Source organism: Bombus impatiens, unplaced genomic scaffold (assembly GCF_000188095.3).
Source record: "Bombus impatiens unplaced genomic scaffold, BIMP_2.2 scf_0075, whole genome shotgun sequence".
NCBI lineage: Eukaryota > Metazoa > Arthropoda > Insecta > Hymenoptera > Apidae > Bombus > Bombus impatiens.
In genome coordinates this window covers 300,711-319,198 of record NT_176494.1, presented here as the reverse complement: position 1 = coordinate 319,198, position 18,488 = coordinate 300,711, and the positions used below count along the sequence as shown (strand labels likewise).

The 18,488-nt window shown below is 31.5% G+C and overlaps 1 protein-coding gene across 1 annotated transcript in view; it reads left to right on the top strand.

Moving 5' to 3' along the window:
• LOC100740126 overlaps nucleotides 1-18,488 on the top strand; it is a 32,823-nt gene that overhangs the window by 1,733 nt on the left and 12,602 nt on the right. The window contains exons 2-3 of the mRNA XM_003485675.4: nucleotides 4,194-4,399; nucleotides 15,630-15,762. Of these exons, the coding sequence (XP_003485723.1) occupies nucleotides 4,194-4,399; nucleotides 15,630-15,762 (339 nt within the window). The remainder of the gene's footprint in view (nucleotides 1-4,193; nucleotides 4,400-15,629; nucleotides 15,763-18,488) is intronic.

The window sequence follows — 18,488 nt, the reverse complement described above, 5'->3', positions numbered from 1 at the left end:
GCGCTTTCAGTGATCGATACAGTAACACCTCCCAGCAACAGGGTACTGCCACAAGTAGTTATAGTCGACCGAAACCTCTCCATCCTTCTTTACGGTTACATTAAACCTTGCGTATTTTCCGCGATGTCTCCCTTTTCACTTATCTATTCTTTAAAAATTTCTCCTTGGCTAATCCATTAGCATAATCTCGATCATTTATATGAAGTTCTAGACAAGCGACAATTGGATGAACGGAACGAAAAATTGACACGAATACGTTGGATCTACTTCTACAACGACCTAGATTTCACGAAGGAACTCGCTCGCATTAACAGACACTTGCCTTCCGGCACGCTAAATTGTATCGATTATCCAGTTATTAATTGTTGCCCGATGATGTAGCTCGGGGTAATTGTTACTCGACACATTAATAGCGAATCGTCGCAACGTTACACGGCACACGGTCCGAACATTAATGCGATAACATATAAATTTGATCGTAACAGCTGTTTCATTAATTATAGGTGAAAGTTTATTGGTTACTTTGAAAGATATGACCCGGGATCCGAAATTTTTGTTCAATCTACAGTTGAAATTTTATAATTGGAGAGATAGATATTGCTAATCCCTTGCTTTATCATTTTTTCTGTATATCTATCTATATACATATTGTCGATCGTATGTATTAGGATTCCTAGTCTCTACATCTATTGGGAAGCTAATAAATTTTACTTCATTTAGTACTTTACATTGTATGGCGCGTGTGAAAATTAGGAGAAGAACACAATAAATCATATTTTCCATTTTCTACAGAGAAGCAGTTTCAAAATTCAGTAAATTATTTGATGCTGGGGTAAACATGTATGTTTCCACTTTCTCCATAATTTAAAAATATTGCACGCCTTGTATTAAAACATAGAAACATTAAAATAAAAGAATAAAAAAAAAATGTATTTATCCTGTAATATTCAAGTGATGTGAATGGAATTACAGATTTACCTATATTAAAATAACTAAAAAGGTAGGAGAAATGAAAAGCATTTAATTTGTATTAAACATCAGCATGATCAATGTTATAAATGTTTGTATTTATACTGGAGAGCTGTCTCTGCTTTCCCACCTTTTATTGGTGAAAATAATAAGAAAAGTAATCATATTATCAATATTGCCGTAAAGACGCCAATGGAATACAAAGGATTAAATGCCGACAACGAGTTGAAATTGAATTTTCAGACGAATAGAAATCTTGTTACGTTTGCTCCTTAATTCTCGCTGCGAGTGTAACTCGATATTATAAAGCAAGGGATTAATAAGGATTGTTAATTTCAACCAATAATAACATTTTTAAATGCATCATAATTTGAGAATCGTTACAAAGTTTTTACAATAATTATGCTCTTTAAGATATGTCAAATTGTTTTCTCTTATCTATGTTCTAGTTATTTAATGTGTTTTTAAAACGTGATAAAGATTTAGACTACTATGGAGGACATTCGAATAATTTTAGATCTAAATTTCCTATGGATCACAATGCGGTGACAGTTGATGCATCAGAACGTTATCAGTTTATCAAAAATCGATCTTCAATCATGATCATAATAAACTCGACGATAATAATGGCGGACCTGATCAGTTCGTTCTATCAAATTATTTTAAACTCTCCGAAAAAATGTCATATCGTCGAGTTCATTTCTACTAATATAATAGAAAAATTATCTGAAACAACTAAAAATCAAACAAGAGGATTATTCGTTTTATTTTGCCTTATTTTTTGTATATACCTATTATAGATTTTGTACTATCGAAATATTTTTTAACCGTCATTATAATTGTGACCAGCTTTCATGAAACGCAGCCATTAATTATGATTTTAATAAACGTATAAAACGAGGAACACAAGATTCGTTTTAGCGGACGCAGCCGAGCACAATGTTTAAAGTTTTATGTCATGTTATTGAACGAGTAGAGTTTCCCGGTTTGTTGTCCCGAAAATAAATTAACGATTTTGTTATTGTCAACGATGTAATTAGGGGCGAGGGACAAGAAGGGCAAAACATTTTGTTGTTGAATCGTAACGAGGCAAGTTTCCCGTTATATCTGTTGCTGCGTGTACTTTTCACTACGTATAATAACGAGACATTTGAGATTCGTTAAACGAATTATTATCCATTCAAGCCCACCACCATTATCATGTGAAATGTTCTTTTATCCTGCATGTGCTCTGTATCGTGTTTTTATCTGCATTTCAGCCATATTTCGCTTTAAATACTCTACAATAATCTTCTTTTTTTCTGAAAACTGTTTGAATATGATCATATTTTATATTTTGATTATATTATATATATATATATATGTATTATATATATATATTATATATATATTATATATATATATATGTAGATATGTCAAAATATATATATATATATATATATAGGGTTAGCAACTAAATGATCGCGTATTTTAAATAAGAAGGAAAATTCAAAATTTTTGCTTAAAAATATAACTTTAGGTATTGTCCGTTTTTGTCGATGACCTTTTGCCATCTTTCAGACAGTGTCATAACTTCTGATTTTTGCCAACAAAAAACTGAATTAAATGTGATTTTACAACATCAGCGTCATTAAAAATTTTACCATTTAAGGAGCTCTGCATGGAACGAAATAAATGGTAATCTGGAGGAGCAAGGTCAAAGCTATATGGTGGATGTGACAACTCATCCCAACCTAGTTCCAATAATTTTTGGCGAATGACCAAAGATGTGCGGCGTCTTGCATTATCATGCTGGAAAACAACATCCTTACGATTTGCCAATTCTGGCCGCTTTTCTTCAACTGCATCGCTCAGTTTGGCGAGTCATTGAACGTACACGTTTGAATTAATCGTTTGGTTTCTTGGTAAAAGTTCAAAGTACAGAATTCCTTTATAATCCCACCAAACCAACAGCATAATCTCAGCTTTTGGTGTCGTTTGGGCTGGTTCATCTTGCATCACCCACGATCTTTTCAATTAACATTGTTATAAACTATCCACTTTTCGTCGCTAGTAATCAGTCGTTTCAGAAATGGATCAATTGCTAATGCGTTGCGTCAAATGAATTTCCTTAATCCGATGAGAGACCCATAAGTCGAGTTTCTTGACATAGCCAAGCTGTTTTAATTTTTTTTTTAATGCATGTATGCGATACATTGAGGTTGTCTGCAATCTCGCGCGTTGTGCTATGACGATCTGAATCGATAATGGTCTTGATATGAATCTCATCAACTTCAACTGGACGGCCAGATCGTTGAGCATTTTTCAGTGAAAAATCGCCAGAACGAAATTTGGCAAACCCATTTTAACACTGCCTTTCTTTCAAGGCTTCATTGCCATATACGGCACACAACTTCTTGTGTGCTTGCGATGCGTTCTTGCCTTTTCGGTAATAATACAATAAAATATGTCTGAAATGCGCGTCTTGTTTTTCCATTTTTAAGTTGGGATAAAAACGAAACTAAATAACTAACCAATGCCATTTTTTTACTAAATTAAAGGTGGAAGTCCAAACAACAAGGAAACAATATAGGTTAGATGCTTTGAACACGTTGACGAAACAAAAGAATGTGCTAAAACCACCTATTGACAAAATCTGCAATCACTTAGTTGCCAACCCAATATATACTAAATGTACCTCTAACGATATAGATATTTCGCAATAATAAAATATAATATTTTCATAATGAAAAGTACATAAATGAAATAAAAGTACGTTAAGGAATTCGTAATATAAAATGAAAAACTTTGAAATGTTTGATGAATCAAATGATGTATGCTCAATATTACTAAGTGGTAGAAATGACAAACGGGATGTTTTTATGAGACAGCAGATCTGTAACCATATGGGATGATGTGAAATTATAATTATCTTGTAAAGGGGGAGAGAGTGATATTTATTTGTTGGAATACTTCATATTTGTTTGAATATTTCATATATTTCATATATATATTCGTTATTCAGCGGTATTGGATACTTTAACGGAAAAGCTCGGGAAATGGGATTATAATTATGCGATCAAAGGAAAAAGAAGCATAGAGATATGTAGTTAAAATATTTGATAAATTTTATACTTTAATGAAAAAGATTGGAAAGTCAAATAATCATAAAAGCTACTTCCCTAGCTACTTCCCTATCCGAGAAATTGTTATTCAAAAAGTAAAACGTCATCGGTGACTTTCAGATGCAACTTGCAAGGTGCATGTACGACTGATAGCACCCAACTACGTAACATATAACAGCACAGCTACTCTGCATTGCGATCATAATGTCCCAGATGCTGACTTGCATAAAGTCGAGTTCATGAAGGGTGACAAGAAGATATTACAATACATAAAGGATAGGGAACCGCCGTTCAAGGACTGGGAAGTAGAGGGCGCAAGCATGAAGGTGAGTTTTATACAATCAACATACGACTGGTCCTGGCTGTCTTCCAATTATGCAGTCTTTGAGCAATTGCGTAGTCATACTCATCGCATATGCTACCCCGAGCAAACGATAATCTTCGAATTGACAAATCAGCTTTCTTTTCTTTTACTCCTTTTTTCTTTGATACAGCAAAATATCATTGACTTAAGATTGTGTTGGTATTATATTTTCACGCATATTACATCAACGCATTCATTTTATATTATGTCTAATACGGTTAATATTTTATGTGTCGTTGATATGATATTACCTGTAACCTTGAATTCTTGACGTTTTATGTGCGTATCGGCTCAACTTTTTATTTTATCATATTTTAAACGTTGATAAATGTATTGTTATTTATAATTTACTATCGCATCCGTGTTTTATGTTGTGTTTTAGTATTTTCTGGTAGATATAACTTTGAATTTTATTTCTCTTAAATGGATAAAATTTTATAATTTATTATGACATTTATCTTATACGAGGCGTTTAAATATTTTACGATACAACTTTTTTATTTCGTGTTAAATGAATTTTAAAATCTCTTGAAATTTACGGTTTTAAGTTTCCTCGTTTATCGATTTCGGGTCTGCATTAATTTATTTGAGGTTATTTAAAGTTTTGGCGAAAGTAATAGACTTTATATCATATTTTATGTCACATTGATCTTCCGCTTCATATTATCGTTTTGTATTAAATAATTGTCTTTAGTTAATTAGTTCCCTTCAAATAAGCAGAAAATATGGAGAAACGGTTATTGATGATACCCGCTTACGAATATTATACATGAAAAAGTAATTCATTAATCTAATGCATTTAACGATTCCGTGATACTTTGATAGATGAGTACGTGTTCGAGTTACATACCGGCTTCCTGTGTATTCGTGTCTAGTATTGTTTAGAAATTTTTTGCCTTCTATCGGAACGTGTGATGCTGGAACTTTTCGAGTTTCCATTAATGTAATTGTCTGGAATTAATATTTTTATTTTGTTCGGATGAAAATGAAGTGTCAGTATCAAAATTAAAATCAATCTTGTCAACGATTATAATACTGATTTAATACTTTTAATACCTGCCTTATCGATCGAGTTTATCTATGCCGCCTTTCCCAGCGATTCACCGATATCGCATCAGGTCCATTCACCAAATTTCAATCTCCTGCAGTTTGCAGCCTGATCTCGTGGTCGCGACTCGCGGCTCGCAGCTCGCGACTTACGGTTCACCCCAGGTTCGTCCGTAACTGATTCCATTCTAGAGGTTTCCTGATTGATTTCGCGCCAGGTTCATTCTCGCGAACAAAAATTCGTTCACGTATTTACTAACACATTGCAATCGTCTTTTGCGCTACTCGAAGCTCGTGCTCGTAACTCGTAACGAGGTTATATCGTTACATCCATCGTCGTGTCAGTGCCAATATGAAAGCGAAAAGAAAGAGTATGCAAAAAGCTTAAAAGAAAATTATGCGTAAAAAATATTTAGAATTTTAAAATTTATCTTATGAAATAAATCAAAATAAAAATATTCCGTTCAATGTATTTAGGTATTCGTTTTTGGAGACCTATATATTTGACTGGATAATAAATAATTTTCGTGTATCGTCACAATTGAAAGAGGTACATACAATACACGTAGGATATATGTTTAAGTAGCTATTTCTGGATAAAACATCTTGTAGGTATATTTATTGAATAAGGTCATATAATTATTTTAGCTTATCTAGTCTCTTGTGCGTAGTCTTGTAATGCGTGATAAGTAATAAGTAACGAGCAACGAGGTCATATCGTTACTGTTATTTTTTAGTATCTAAAACATTAAAAGTTTTTTTATTTTCTTTTATATCAATGTATAAGTATACATAGAGTACTAAAAGCATGTTATCATTATCATTATCATTATCATTAATAATAATAATAATAATAACAACAATAATAATAATATTATTATTATTATTATTATTATTATTATTATTATTATTATTATTATTATTATTATTATTATTATTATTATTATTATTATTATTATTATTATTATTATTATTATTATTATTATTATTATTATTATTATTATTATTATTATTATTATTATTATTATTATTATTATTATTATTATTATTATTATTATTATTATTATTATTATTATTATTATTATTATTATTATTATTATTATTATTATTATTATTATTATTATTATTATTATTATTATTATTATTATTATTATTATTATTATTATTATTATTATTAATAATAATAATAACAACAATAATAATAATAATATTATTATTATTATTATTATTATTATTATTATTATTGCTGTTAATACAGAAATACACGAACATTCTCATTGATGAAAGTAGACTATCTTCTGCACCATTTAATGGATCAAAATTACAATGGCCGTCATGGTCAGTAAAGTTCAACGAACATGCATATATCGTTAATGTGCCGATGCATTGGGGTTCTATAGTACATACCTCGTCTGATCTAAAAATAAATCATTCAACGAACCCGTCTGGCTTCTTTTTTAATACTTTAATCCATATAGGTCTGAACTTGAGTCTAGATTAACAACCGTATCACGCTCGAAAACGCATTTCGCTGCAATCGAATCGAACGGTTTTGAGAAAATTATTGATTTACTCCATTTGAATGTTCGATTTAATCTGTTTGAGTAACACTAGTTTAATGTGCAATCACATGGGCAAAGACGCGTAATAGATTTCAGTTACAATGAGTTGCACCTAGACTTAAAAACCTTTTCTTGGAAAAGGGCAAGAATTCAATTTTTTATTTAAAGATTATTGTTTAAAGTATTTGTGTTTGTTTAAAGGCATTAATTATAATTAATGATTATTGTAATATTTTTGCGGAGAAAATAATTAATGTAAAGAACTTTTTTTATTTAAAAAACTGAATGTATATAATATTTTAACGTTAAAAAATCTTTATCATATATCAGATTTTTATGGGTACCTATGAGAGAACTGTTTGCAATATATAAAAAGGACTATTTTTTTCTTATTATAAGTATGATAATAATCGTGTCATTTCGCCTTTCTAAGTTTAAATGTATGATGACTCTTAAGCCGTTTGCTCCATAATTATATAGAAACGAAAAGTTTTTTCAAGTATCCATTTGTAGCAGATACCTCGATGTGGTTAATAGATAATTTCGTTTCTTTTAACCTACAATTACATATAAGCAGTGTTTGTAACAGGCTTTCATTAGTAGTTGATAGGTAAATTATAGTTAATTATATAGCTATTTTTATATGAATATCGTCGTTGTCTTTCTTGTAACTTGCATGTCGCTTTCCGTTTCACTCCCATGTTCCACTACATATCGTCTTACTCTACTTGCACGGTTAGATTATTGTACAATATGTGTCCGATCAGATATAGCGTTATTCCACTTCTACGTTCTACGGTCAGCATATATATATGTACAATATAAATGTGTAATTAATTCAGGCTCGTTCGTTTATTCTTGCGTGAAAAGACCTATTTAGTACTGTTTTCATTCTATTTCTCTCTTGATATATTACTTTTTAAAGATGTCGTATCGTTTTTTCATGGGTTAATTCAAAAGAAAGAGAACAAGGCAGGAGGATATGATTGAAACGACTGAAACGAGAAAAAGGCCATCGTTTAAAATAATCAGAAAGTAATTGATTTCATCAATCATATCGATTTCGACGGACAAATGAATAAATAAAGAAATAAGGCAAATATATCAAGATCCACTTAACCGAATTGTTGTATCGAATATTCATGTTTTTCATCTATTACGAGCAACTTAACAAAATTAATGCTTGACGATATACATATGTATGTACAAGTACATATAAACTATATTTGTCGAAAGGACGATGAATGAGCTACTTGATATACTAACTTTCTGACTCTTTCCCCTATATCCACAAATGCAAAACTTTTATCCGATAAAATCAACATGAAATGTTAGAGTCGTGTATTGTCAAAATTATGCGAGACTGGTTTATATGTTATATTATCAACGAGATTACTCACACATTTATTATATATATTAGATATATTAATGAATTATAATAGACACAAAAATACAGTCATATGTACTTTATTGTGTCTTATAATTTGTGAATTGTAAGCGTTAAATAAAACTGGGATACGTTTGATGTTACTTTTCGTGCTGATTCAGATCATAAACAAAATGTCGTATTAAAATAAGTATCATATGAAAAATTGTTGATAAACTAAATATCATATAACTATTTTTTAAAAAGTATTGTATACCTACATACATACATATATTTAAAAAGTGTGATAGTTGAAGAGATATCGATAAAACTTGTTTATTTTGACCAATTTTTACATAACTAAATAAAAATTAGTGTCTGAAGTTGTACATAGTTGTATAAAATATAAATAATTTTTTCTAATTACCTGAAGAGAATTTGAATAAATAGATATTCTTTTATGTGTGTCAGTTATCGACTTTATTTGCAGAAGCTGTAGGTAGAATTTCGGAACTTTCTGGTATTACTAAGCGATATTTTATGAAGACAACTTTGACAAACAGAATCTATAATTTCTATTCTTCATCCTATTCTTTAAAAGTTCAAACTATAAAAAAGAAATAACTATTTGAAGAGTTTTATTTTCTATTTCTCTTAATTATAATAAATTACTTTTGTCACAAAAGCAAGCATTATTTTTTGTCAGAACAAAAGAAACGCAATCGATAATGTTAGATTAATTTACTCCAATTGAAACGTAAATTATAAACATATCGACAAAAATTTATAGTCTTTGTTAATGCAATATTCTTTTAATGAATTTTAAGAATATTCTATACCAAATATCAAAGATTAATTTGAGCACAATTTCATTGAGACTAATAATGGACTAACTTGTAAATTATTTTATAAGAGACACGAGATTCCTATAATAAGTATAAAAGAAACGGCATGGCTTTAATTATACGTAGAACGACGGTTCACATCGGTGTTTGAAGTTCACTGCATGTTCAGTGTTCAATGTTCAATGTTCAATGTTTAACTCATGCTTCGTGCAAACGATTTACTTTGCGTTACGAATCGCGTCGTGCTTGAAACATCAAGAGTAACGTAGAAAAAGTGGTCATTAAACGCGTATCTTCTCAGTGTTCTGTTTACTCTATACTCTGCTCCCTCTGTCTCTGACATATATGCATAGCCTTCTACACTCTACACTTTACGTCTACATAGTATACCCCGTGAACGTTGCTGAACTTTGCACTTCAGGACTCATGAACCTGGTAACTTGAATGCCCGTAAGGATCAAACAGAATTATCCTCTTTTAGCCATGAAAAGAGGAACTAGGAGTTTAATGGTTGTTACGATTATTTAATATTCGAAAACGTTATTTAATACCTGATTGATTTTTATGCTTCTAAAACAGCCTTTTACAAACGTTAATTACCATTCTCTTCCTTTCTCTTCTTTAATACAACACACGTTCATGCATTTTCAGGATATAACAAGAAGTGAGGGTAAAATAAAATCAGAGCTATGAAGTAAATGCTCATGCTCCTATAGCATGGCAGGGCTGCAATTATAAAAAACGTACATTTAATCTCTTCTTTAACTGTAACACATTGTAAAAAGAATGCGAAACGAAGGTTTGTTACATTCTTTGATAAAACTATTTTACTTTAATTGGGATAATTTATAAAAAGACGTTTACAAGAAAATAAATAGAATATTATTTAGGAACACGTTTTTCAACAACATTCTTCAAACAAGATGATTGCAATTATAAAATTCTAATTGTAAGATACGATTCTTTTATGCATTACAATATACAGTAAATATGCAGGGTGCTATGCAAGATATATACAGGGTGGTTGGTAACTGGTGGTACAAGCGGAAAGGGGGTGATTCTACGCGAAAAAAGAAGTCGAAAATATAGAATAAAAATTTTTCGTTTGAGGCTTTGTTTTCGAGAAAATCGACTTTGAATTTTCGCTCGGTACATATGTTTCGCGTGCACTTTATCACGTTTCGTTATAACGGATCTCACTGTAGATCGTTGTCTCGATGGATATTATCGCAGTTTATGTTTGTTTTTGCCGTAACGGAAAATTAGGAATACACAATGAAATAATATGAAGTAATCATAAAGTTTATTATTACAAAAATTGCTGAAAATATTGCCCATTCTTCCGAACACATACTTCTGCTCTACTAATTAAATTTCTATGAACACTTTCTAACGTATTCGATTGTTTTAAAGTATGAAAGGCTACAATAATCTTTTCTTTCAATTGCTCGCAACTTGCGATTTCTTCAGAATAGACAATTGATTTAATATAGCTCCATAAATAAAAGTCAAGCGGAGTTAAGTCAGGAGAGCGTGGTGGCCAAGCTATTGTTCCAGCACGACCAATCCAGCCTTGGTAATGTTGGTTTAAAAAATTTCTCACATGAAGACTAAAATGTGGCGGTGCATCGTCTTGTTGAAAAATTAAACTTCCTCTAGTTCTCAGCGGTACATGTTCTAATAATTCCGGTAGTTTGTTTTGTAAGAAATCGAAATATGCTGCTGACGTTACATTTCCCTCGAAAAAATATGGCCTAATAATTAGATGTCCGATTATGCCAGCCCAGACATTTACGTTCCATCTTGCTTGAAAATGTGTTTCAAGAATAGAGTGAGGGTTCTCATTTTGCCAATTATGCATGTTATGGACATTGAACATGCCGTCCCTTGTAAATTTCGCTTCATCGGTCCATACAATTTTTAACAGAAATTCTGCATCGTTGGCATGCTGTTGAAGCAATCAATGACAAAATGCCTTTCGCGAAATCTTATCATGAGGCATGAGTCCTTGTACCCTGGTGATATGATAAGCATGTAAGTTGTTTTCGTGTAGAATTCGAAGAATCGTGAAGCACCTAAAATTATACCGCAAAGAAAGGTTTCTTGCACTTATGTCAGGATGTTCCAAAACGTCCTTTAGTATTTGCTCTTCAACATTTACACTAACGCGTCGTCGACGACCACCATGTCGTCTAAGTTTTTCAAAAGAACCATATTCGCCGAAGGCTTCTGCTCTTTGAATAACACGTCTGTTTAAGCATGTAAGTTGTTTTCGTGTAGAATTCGAAGAATCGTGAAGCACCTAAAATTATACCGCAAAGAAAGGTTTCTTGCACTTATGTCAGGATGTTCCAAAACGTCCTTTAGTATTTGCTCTTCAACATTTACACTAACGCGTCGTCGACGACCACCATGTCGTCTAAGTTTTTCAAAAGAACCATATTCGCCGAAGGCTTCTGCTCTTTGAATAACACGTCTGTTAGGATGTCGACGATTGGGATACCGGTGTCTGTAATGATCAGCTGCGGTTGATGCGTTACCACCACACGCAACTAACGAATTATCATGTCCGTATATGGTATTCCCGATTGCTGTATGTAGACATGATGGTAGACTAATAGGTACTGACAGTGGATAGCGATAAAAGTCGGATAGTAAGTTAATAGGTAGGAAAACACTTCGGTCACATTGGAAGTGTTTATCAACATAACGTTAATCGAGACAACGATCTACAGTGAGATCTGTTATAACGAGACGTGATAAAGTGCACGCGTACCGAGCGAAAATTCAAAGTCGATTTTCTCGAAAACAAAGCCTCAAACGAAAAATTTTTATTCTATATTTTCGACTTCTTTTTTCGCGTAGAATCACCCCCTTTTCGCTTGTACCAATCACCCTGTATATACATATATAGATACCTTTAGAATTCTATACATTTAGTTTTATGTGAAAAATATTTTTTCATTTAAATTTGAAATTAAGTATGTGCTTTGTCACCTACTTGAATATTTAAAAAATGTAAATAACATTAGATTTAGGTAGAATAATATCAATGAATCTAAACTACTATAATTACATAATCTAGTATTTGTTTCTTATTATACACAGTCGTTTGTCATTAATTTTTGAAAGGCTTATATCTTCGAATATATCGGGCTATTATCTTTTTCAAATATTTATGTTGAAGTGGTCACCACTTCTAAGAAAACTCTATATCTGGTCTTTTTAGTTTTCTGAAGCACTGAAGTCATCGACAGCGTATAGTTAATAGACTGGAACGAAGGCAGACCATAGATAGTAGACAGGCGACGATGGCTTCAGAGTTTTCAGTTATATGGCAACACTGTTAGCGTGCGGATCGGAACCAGCACAAATTATATTTCTACTTGTACTTACACTTCTGTATTAAAATATATTTTCTACTTTACAATTTATCCATGCGTTCCTCTGTTCATACATCTAATAACCTCAACAATTTACTTATTAAGTATGTATATACTTAGCCACAAATAAGGGAACTTGAAAATTTCGAAAAAGTTGGGGACTTTGCAAAAATGTAGTTTAAATGACGTCAACGATTTAATCACTTTTTGTTGTTATAAACAGAGGATTTATGGAGACAAAACTATTCCTCGAAACAATTGCAAATTCTTAATATGTAGTAAATATTTACGAAACCACGTAAGATATAAAAAAGAAATTGTAATCACAATTGTTTCATGCTCTATATTATGGTAGTAAAGAATTTGTAAAAGACCCTTTTTTTCAAAATTTACTCATATCGTCCTTAATATTTTATAAGAAATTGTTAAAATCATATACATAGATGTCGGTATGTATAATACGTAGATACATACGTACAATACATACACATATGGATATTACAAAATTTTTAGAATAGCCAAAATCAATCTTTCGTTTAAGAAAGCGTACTGTAATGAGTGATACGGTTTATTCGCTGGAACAAGAAATGATTTCGCTATTACTGTCACGTTGGAATTACATTGCTACAAAGTTTCAAACTTTCCTAGAGTTTTGAGTTACCGAATTTCTCTTGCAAGTGATATAAAAATCTGAAAATTAAGAAATATACTGACAATATTTTTACCTATATTCCTGACTTATAATAATTCGCAAAAGATCGTTCAACGAAAACACGTGAAATATTATTTATTAACAGGTGTTCTAAGAGCGCATCCATTATATTTTTTAATAAAGGCTGTTGTTACGAATTTCGTACTTAAAAACACTCCGTTAGTTATAATAATCCGTAGAAAGATAGCGAATGAAAAATTGTGCAAAATATTGTTTAGTTATAGCTCAGCTGCAACGCGTTCGCTGTGCTTCATCGTTAAAGAATATACAGTATACACTTCCAGCCCGTTATCCAATCTTGTTTTACGCTCTCTTATATTACTTCATTTTTCGTAACCGTTATTCTATAGTCTACAGTCTACAATCTACGGAAACCAAACTCGTCTCGACATACGCTTACACGACGAGAACGTTGTAAAACAAAAATTTTTCTATGCGCGAATCTACGTGTAAGCGTCCTCGTGACCTGGAATTAAATAAAACATCGCTTTTCATTGGGAAACCACGAAGGCGTCGCCAGAGGAAATTGAAACACGGTATTAACGATAGTCTGTATTATGTCGAGAGACAATATCGAGATGGACTTTCTTAACCAGTGGCCGATACCACGTGAAACAACCTGCATCGCAACATGCGACGTTAATAAAAATATAACACGATACCCTCGATTCGTGACATATCCCGTCAGAGTATATCCAAGCGTTGTCAGATTAAAGAACATGAAGTAAAAAATAATAGGGTATAATGAAAATACATTCTTTTTAGATATCTGATCATTCCATACTTAAACGATGCCATACTTATATATATTATAAAGTGTGTATACATATAATGGCTCACGAACATGTTCCAATATTAAACACAGGAAATTTATATGGATATATTATGTACATTATACGAAATTTGTGGCAATTTCTGTAGCACTGTAATATGATACAACTATCATGATTGTAATAGGAAAGTTGCAAAACAATTCGAAAATGTATATGAAAGTTTATAAGACATTTATTGCAAATATACACTTAATGAAAAATTAGTATACAGCATGAATTGTAGCCTCACTAAATATTGTGGTTTATTAATATAGTGCATAATTAACTATTCAAATACGTTGGTAAATTTTGTGAAGTGTGTGTTTCCAATAAATAGTCTGTAGCTTCTATATACGTACATTTCTAAATGTGTTTCAAAGATCAATATAATCACGATAGTCGTATCGTGTTACAGGATTAATAAAATTTCAAAATTATTTAAATTTATTATATGTGTACACACGTATGCTTTCGTGAGTCATAGTATATAACGTGGCATGTAAAAATATCAATGTCATCGTATTTGTTGATGAACGATGTATTATTTATTGCTTTTTCACGCGACATTCCTCCTTTTTAATCATTTTTTAACTCTTCTCTTGAAAACTTGTGAAAATTAAACACTTTTTTATTCTTTATAACATTTTGTCCTTATCAAATTACATATTTTGTCGTCAAATAAATAAAAGTTTATTCATGTTAGGTATAGAAAATAAAGTGGATGACGGAACAATTTCCAACTGTATTTTATTCTACATATGTAATGTCGTTTCTACTCTGTGTGACTGACCATTGACACGATGGAACAGACTTTCCCGTTCATTAATATTGAACATTTCTCTATTGATGTTATTTGTAATTCTCTTAATTAGTGATTATGTATACGAGTTGCGGCAGTTACTATTTGATCCTACTTTAGCGATTCAAAATGCAAAATGCAAAATGCAAAATAGAGAAAGATACTACTTATAAAATGGCTTGATACGAGTATATACGAGTGCAGGCGCTCACGAGAATATAATATTTGAACATTTATAAATATTTATAAGTATCTGAACCTCTTATAAATTTAGATATTTATATGACACTTGTAATTTTTTCATATGGGTAGGATCTATATGAAATGCAGTGCAGTCCTTTTAGCTTTCTACTTGATTCATCTGTAATTTTACAACACCATATAGATAACAATTTTTTCTCTTTTTTGTACATTTCATTCCTTTTCTTTCAACGCCTACACGATCAAAGAACAGACGTTTGATCAATTTCTGAGGAATCGATACACAAACGTTCCTTTCATTTTCAACCATGCTTTCGCACGCAAGAGGCACTGATAAAGGCAGTGGTATAATGGCGAAGGATTTGAGTTTGAACGAGTACACGGAAACAGTGGTCGCGTTTTATTTATTTTATTTAATAGAAATTTTTTACCACCTACTAGCACTAAAACACCGTTTGTTTACAGCGCTTTGAAAATGGCACGACAATCAAATTAGAGAATGTCCGTTACGAGGCATCCGGCTCGTATAGCTGTGAAGTTTCGATGTCGATTCCTATTTATAGCCAGATTTCGGAAAGCGTTCCAATGGAAGTTATAGGTAAGAGAAGATAAATATCTACATTTATATATCTTTATATATATCATAATATTTGAAACTCGCCATGACGCTGCTGTAGCGTTATCTGTTATAATCTACAATTTATGTTACGACTATGATGATACAGTATAATTTTTTATAAATGAAGGATTCGGCCAAAGAGCGATATAACTGTGTCTTTAAAAAAAAAAAAAAAAAATGAGATAAATCCAAGGAACGATGTATAATCTTGGTAAACACCAATTACTAAATAGTAATTTCTAGAGAATGTTGTATAGTTATTTACAATATCCATCTCACCCATTTCGATGATTTCTGAGTATGTGTAGAAATCAGCGTTTTGAACCACTTTTTCCTATACATATAATTTGCAATATAAAGAAACTTATTCGTTAGATACCATTATTTATCATACCATATTAATCTCATTATGATACCATTTCAAGCCGGATCAAACGTTGGAAAAGATGCAAACGAAACAAAAAATTATATGGTACTCTTTATTCGCATTTCTATTCGTCTCATCCTCCAACGCTAGTGCAACAGATCGAAGCTCATTCTCTGCCCATTGTCTTCTGTTCGATCTTTTCACGTAGGTTCGCATTGTTTGCTATAAATACACATTGTTTACTGAAATAATAAGTTGCAACCACTATACTGACGCGGCATTTTACTCCAACATGTTGAGAAAGATGCTAAACTCGTTAAATAGGTAAAATTTTATGCTTATCGTTTGTGCAAAAGTAAAAGAAATTTCGAAAAATTCGTCTTTTCCGGTTTGCAACCTGCTACTGTTAATAACACTCCTTTCATTTATTACAATAAGAAATATTATACTAAGCTGCAGCAAAAATTTTTGCGGACGTCGTAGCATAAATTTCTTCGACATACTCATGTTGTATATTACAACAAATGCTAAGTGATTTTCTTTATCAATTGACGTAACGGAAGAATTCGTAAGTACACATAATAGATAACATAGACTGAATAGACTTCAGAAATCTAATTACTTAGCATCTTCTATTTGCCATCTTCCCCCTAATTACCTTATGTACTTATATCTACATTTATTTCAGTTTGATGGCCTAAAATTGGCTTTACATAGTTCATAAACATAAAAAAAACTAAAACTAAACTTACAGATAACTACGATAGCATAAAAATATGTCAGTTCTTTGATAATCCTTCTTTTTTATCTTTAAATAATTTATCTTTATATAATCATTCTCTCCATTACGTTTCATTCATCTATTCGTTCATTCCGCCATCCATTTGATCTATTTTTTATAACACTTGTATTTGTACCTTATTTCTCAATAATTATATTTTTCCTCTATTCTTTTCCTTCTTCCTTTCTATTCTCCGCCACCACCTTTTTCATGTTTTTATTTCTATCCAGAATTTCCTTGACGTACAAATTCATCCTATCTATCGTTTCACATTCCTCCTTCCAGTGCTCCAACCAGTCCTCCTATTTTTCATACAACGTACGTGTCTTTTTCTCCTGTTTCGACCAGGACTTATTTGCCTCTTTCAAACTATCACATCTGATCCTGACTAAAATTCTTTCATCTCCAATTTTAAATATAAGAAACATCGTTATAAAAAATTGAATCTCATATCTTTAATATTAATAATTTGCAATTAGAGTATATCTATAGATTTTAAAAAGTTAGTGTTTAAATTTCACTCATATTACAAATATTTCAGTCATCAATATATCAGGGCATCATACAATATATCAGGGCATCATAATATTTCACCTGTAAAGTATATCTATCTTATTCTTCTTTCGTATGAAACGTAAAATTATAATAAGAAATATGTCCTTTGACGGACAACAACAAATGAGACAAAATGTCTTCTATTCCAAATAGATTAGTCAAGCAAAGGTTAATAGCGCTAAATTACTGTAGAAACTTAGGAACTATAGTAAAATGTGGAGGTTGGACTTTGAAAAGTGTATAACATATTAAAAAAGTTCCTTTGCAATACAGTTATCTATTAATAAGCGAAAACCAAAATTTGAAAAAATGGGAAATGTTATAAAATGTGAAAAAGTACTTGTAAATCAATTACAAGAATTCTTTGATGTAACATTGCTGTGAAGACACTGAGAAATGAAAACATTGACTTTTATATTTTATACCCTAACTATTAATGTCATTTTTAAGTATTTGCAAAAAGTACTCATATAATCTATATAACCTATATGTAAATTCATAATATAGGATTTATTTATTCAGAAATATTAGAAATAAGGGTTTTCAATGATTTCTATCCTAAATGATAAGTTTATTGATAGATGGATCCATTTACAATGGATTGATTAGACAGGAAACGATAGTCATTTAACATGAACTAAATACAGTAGTGTGCTATAACTAAGACAACTTTATAGATAATTCACAACTCACAACTAATAATTTACAACTGATAGCAACTTGGCAATTCAACTCTCAACTCCTCATAACTGGACTTTCAGTTAACGATTTTTTTCTTTTAACGTGGGCAAATCCTCATGGACGGGATACTGTCGGACTCAAATCGACTAAAAACCCACGGTGGACGCCCTAACGATTGGTAGGAGTGCCCCGGGATCCCTTGGGAATTATTGCCGGGGCACACCTTCTCCCTGATGGTGTTATCGGAAGTCATCCTCCGTTGATTGACCGTTAGGGACCACTCCTCCTAACGCCACGCTGCCTGGGTCGTCGTGCAAATCC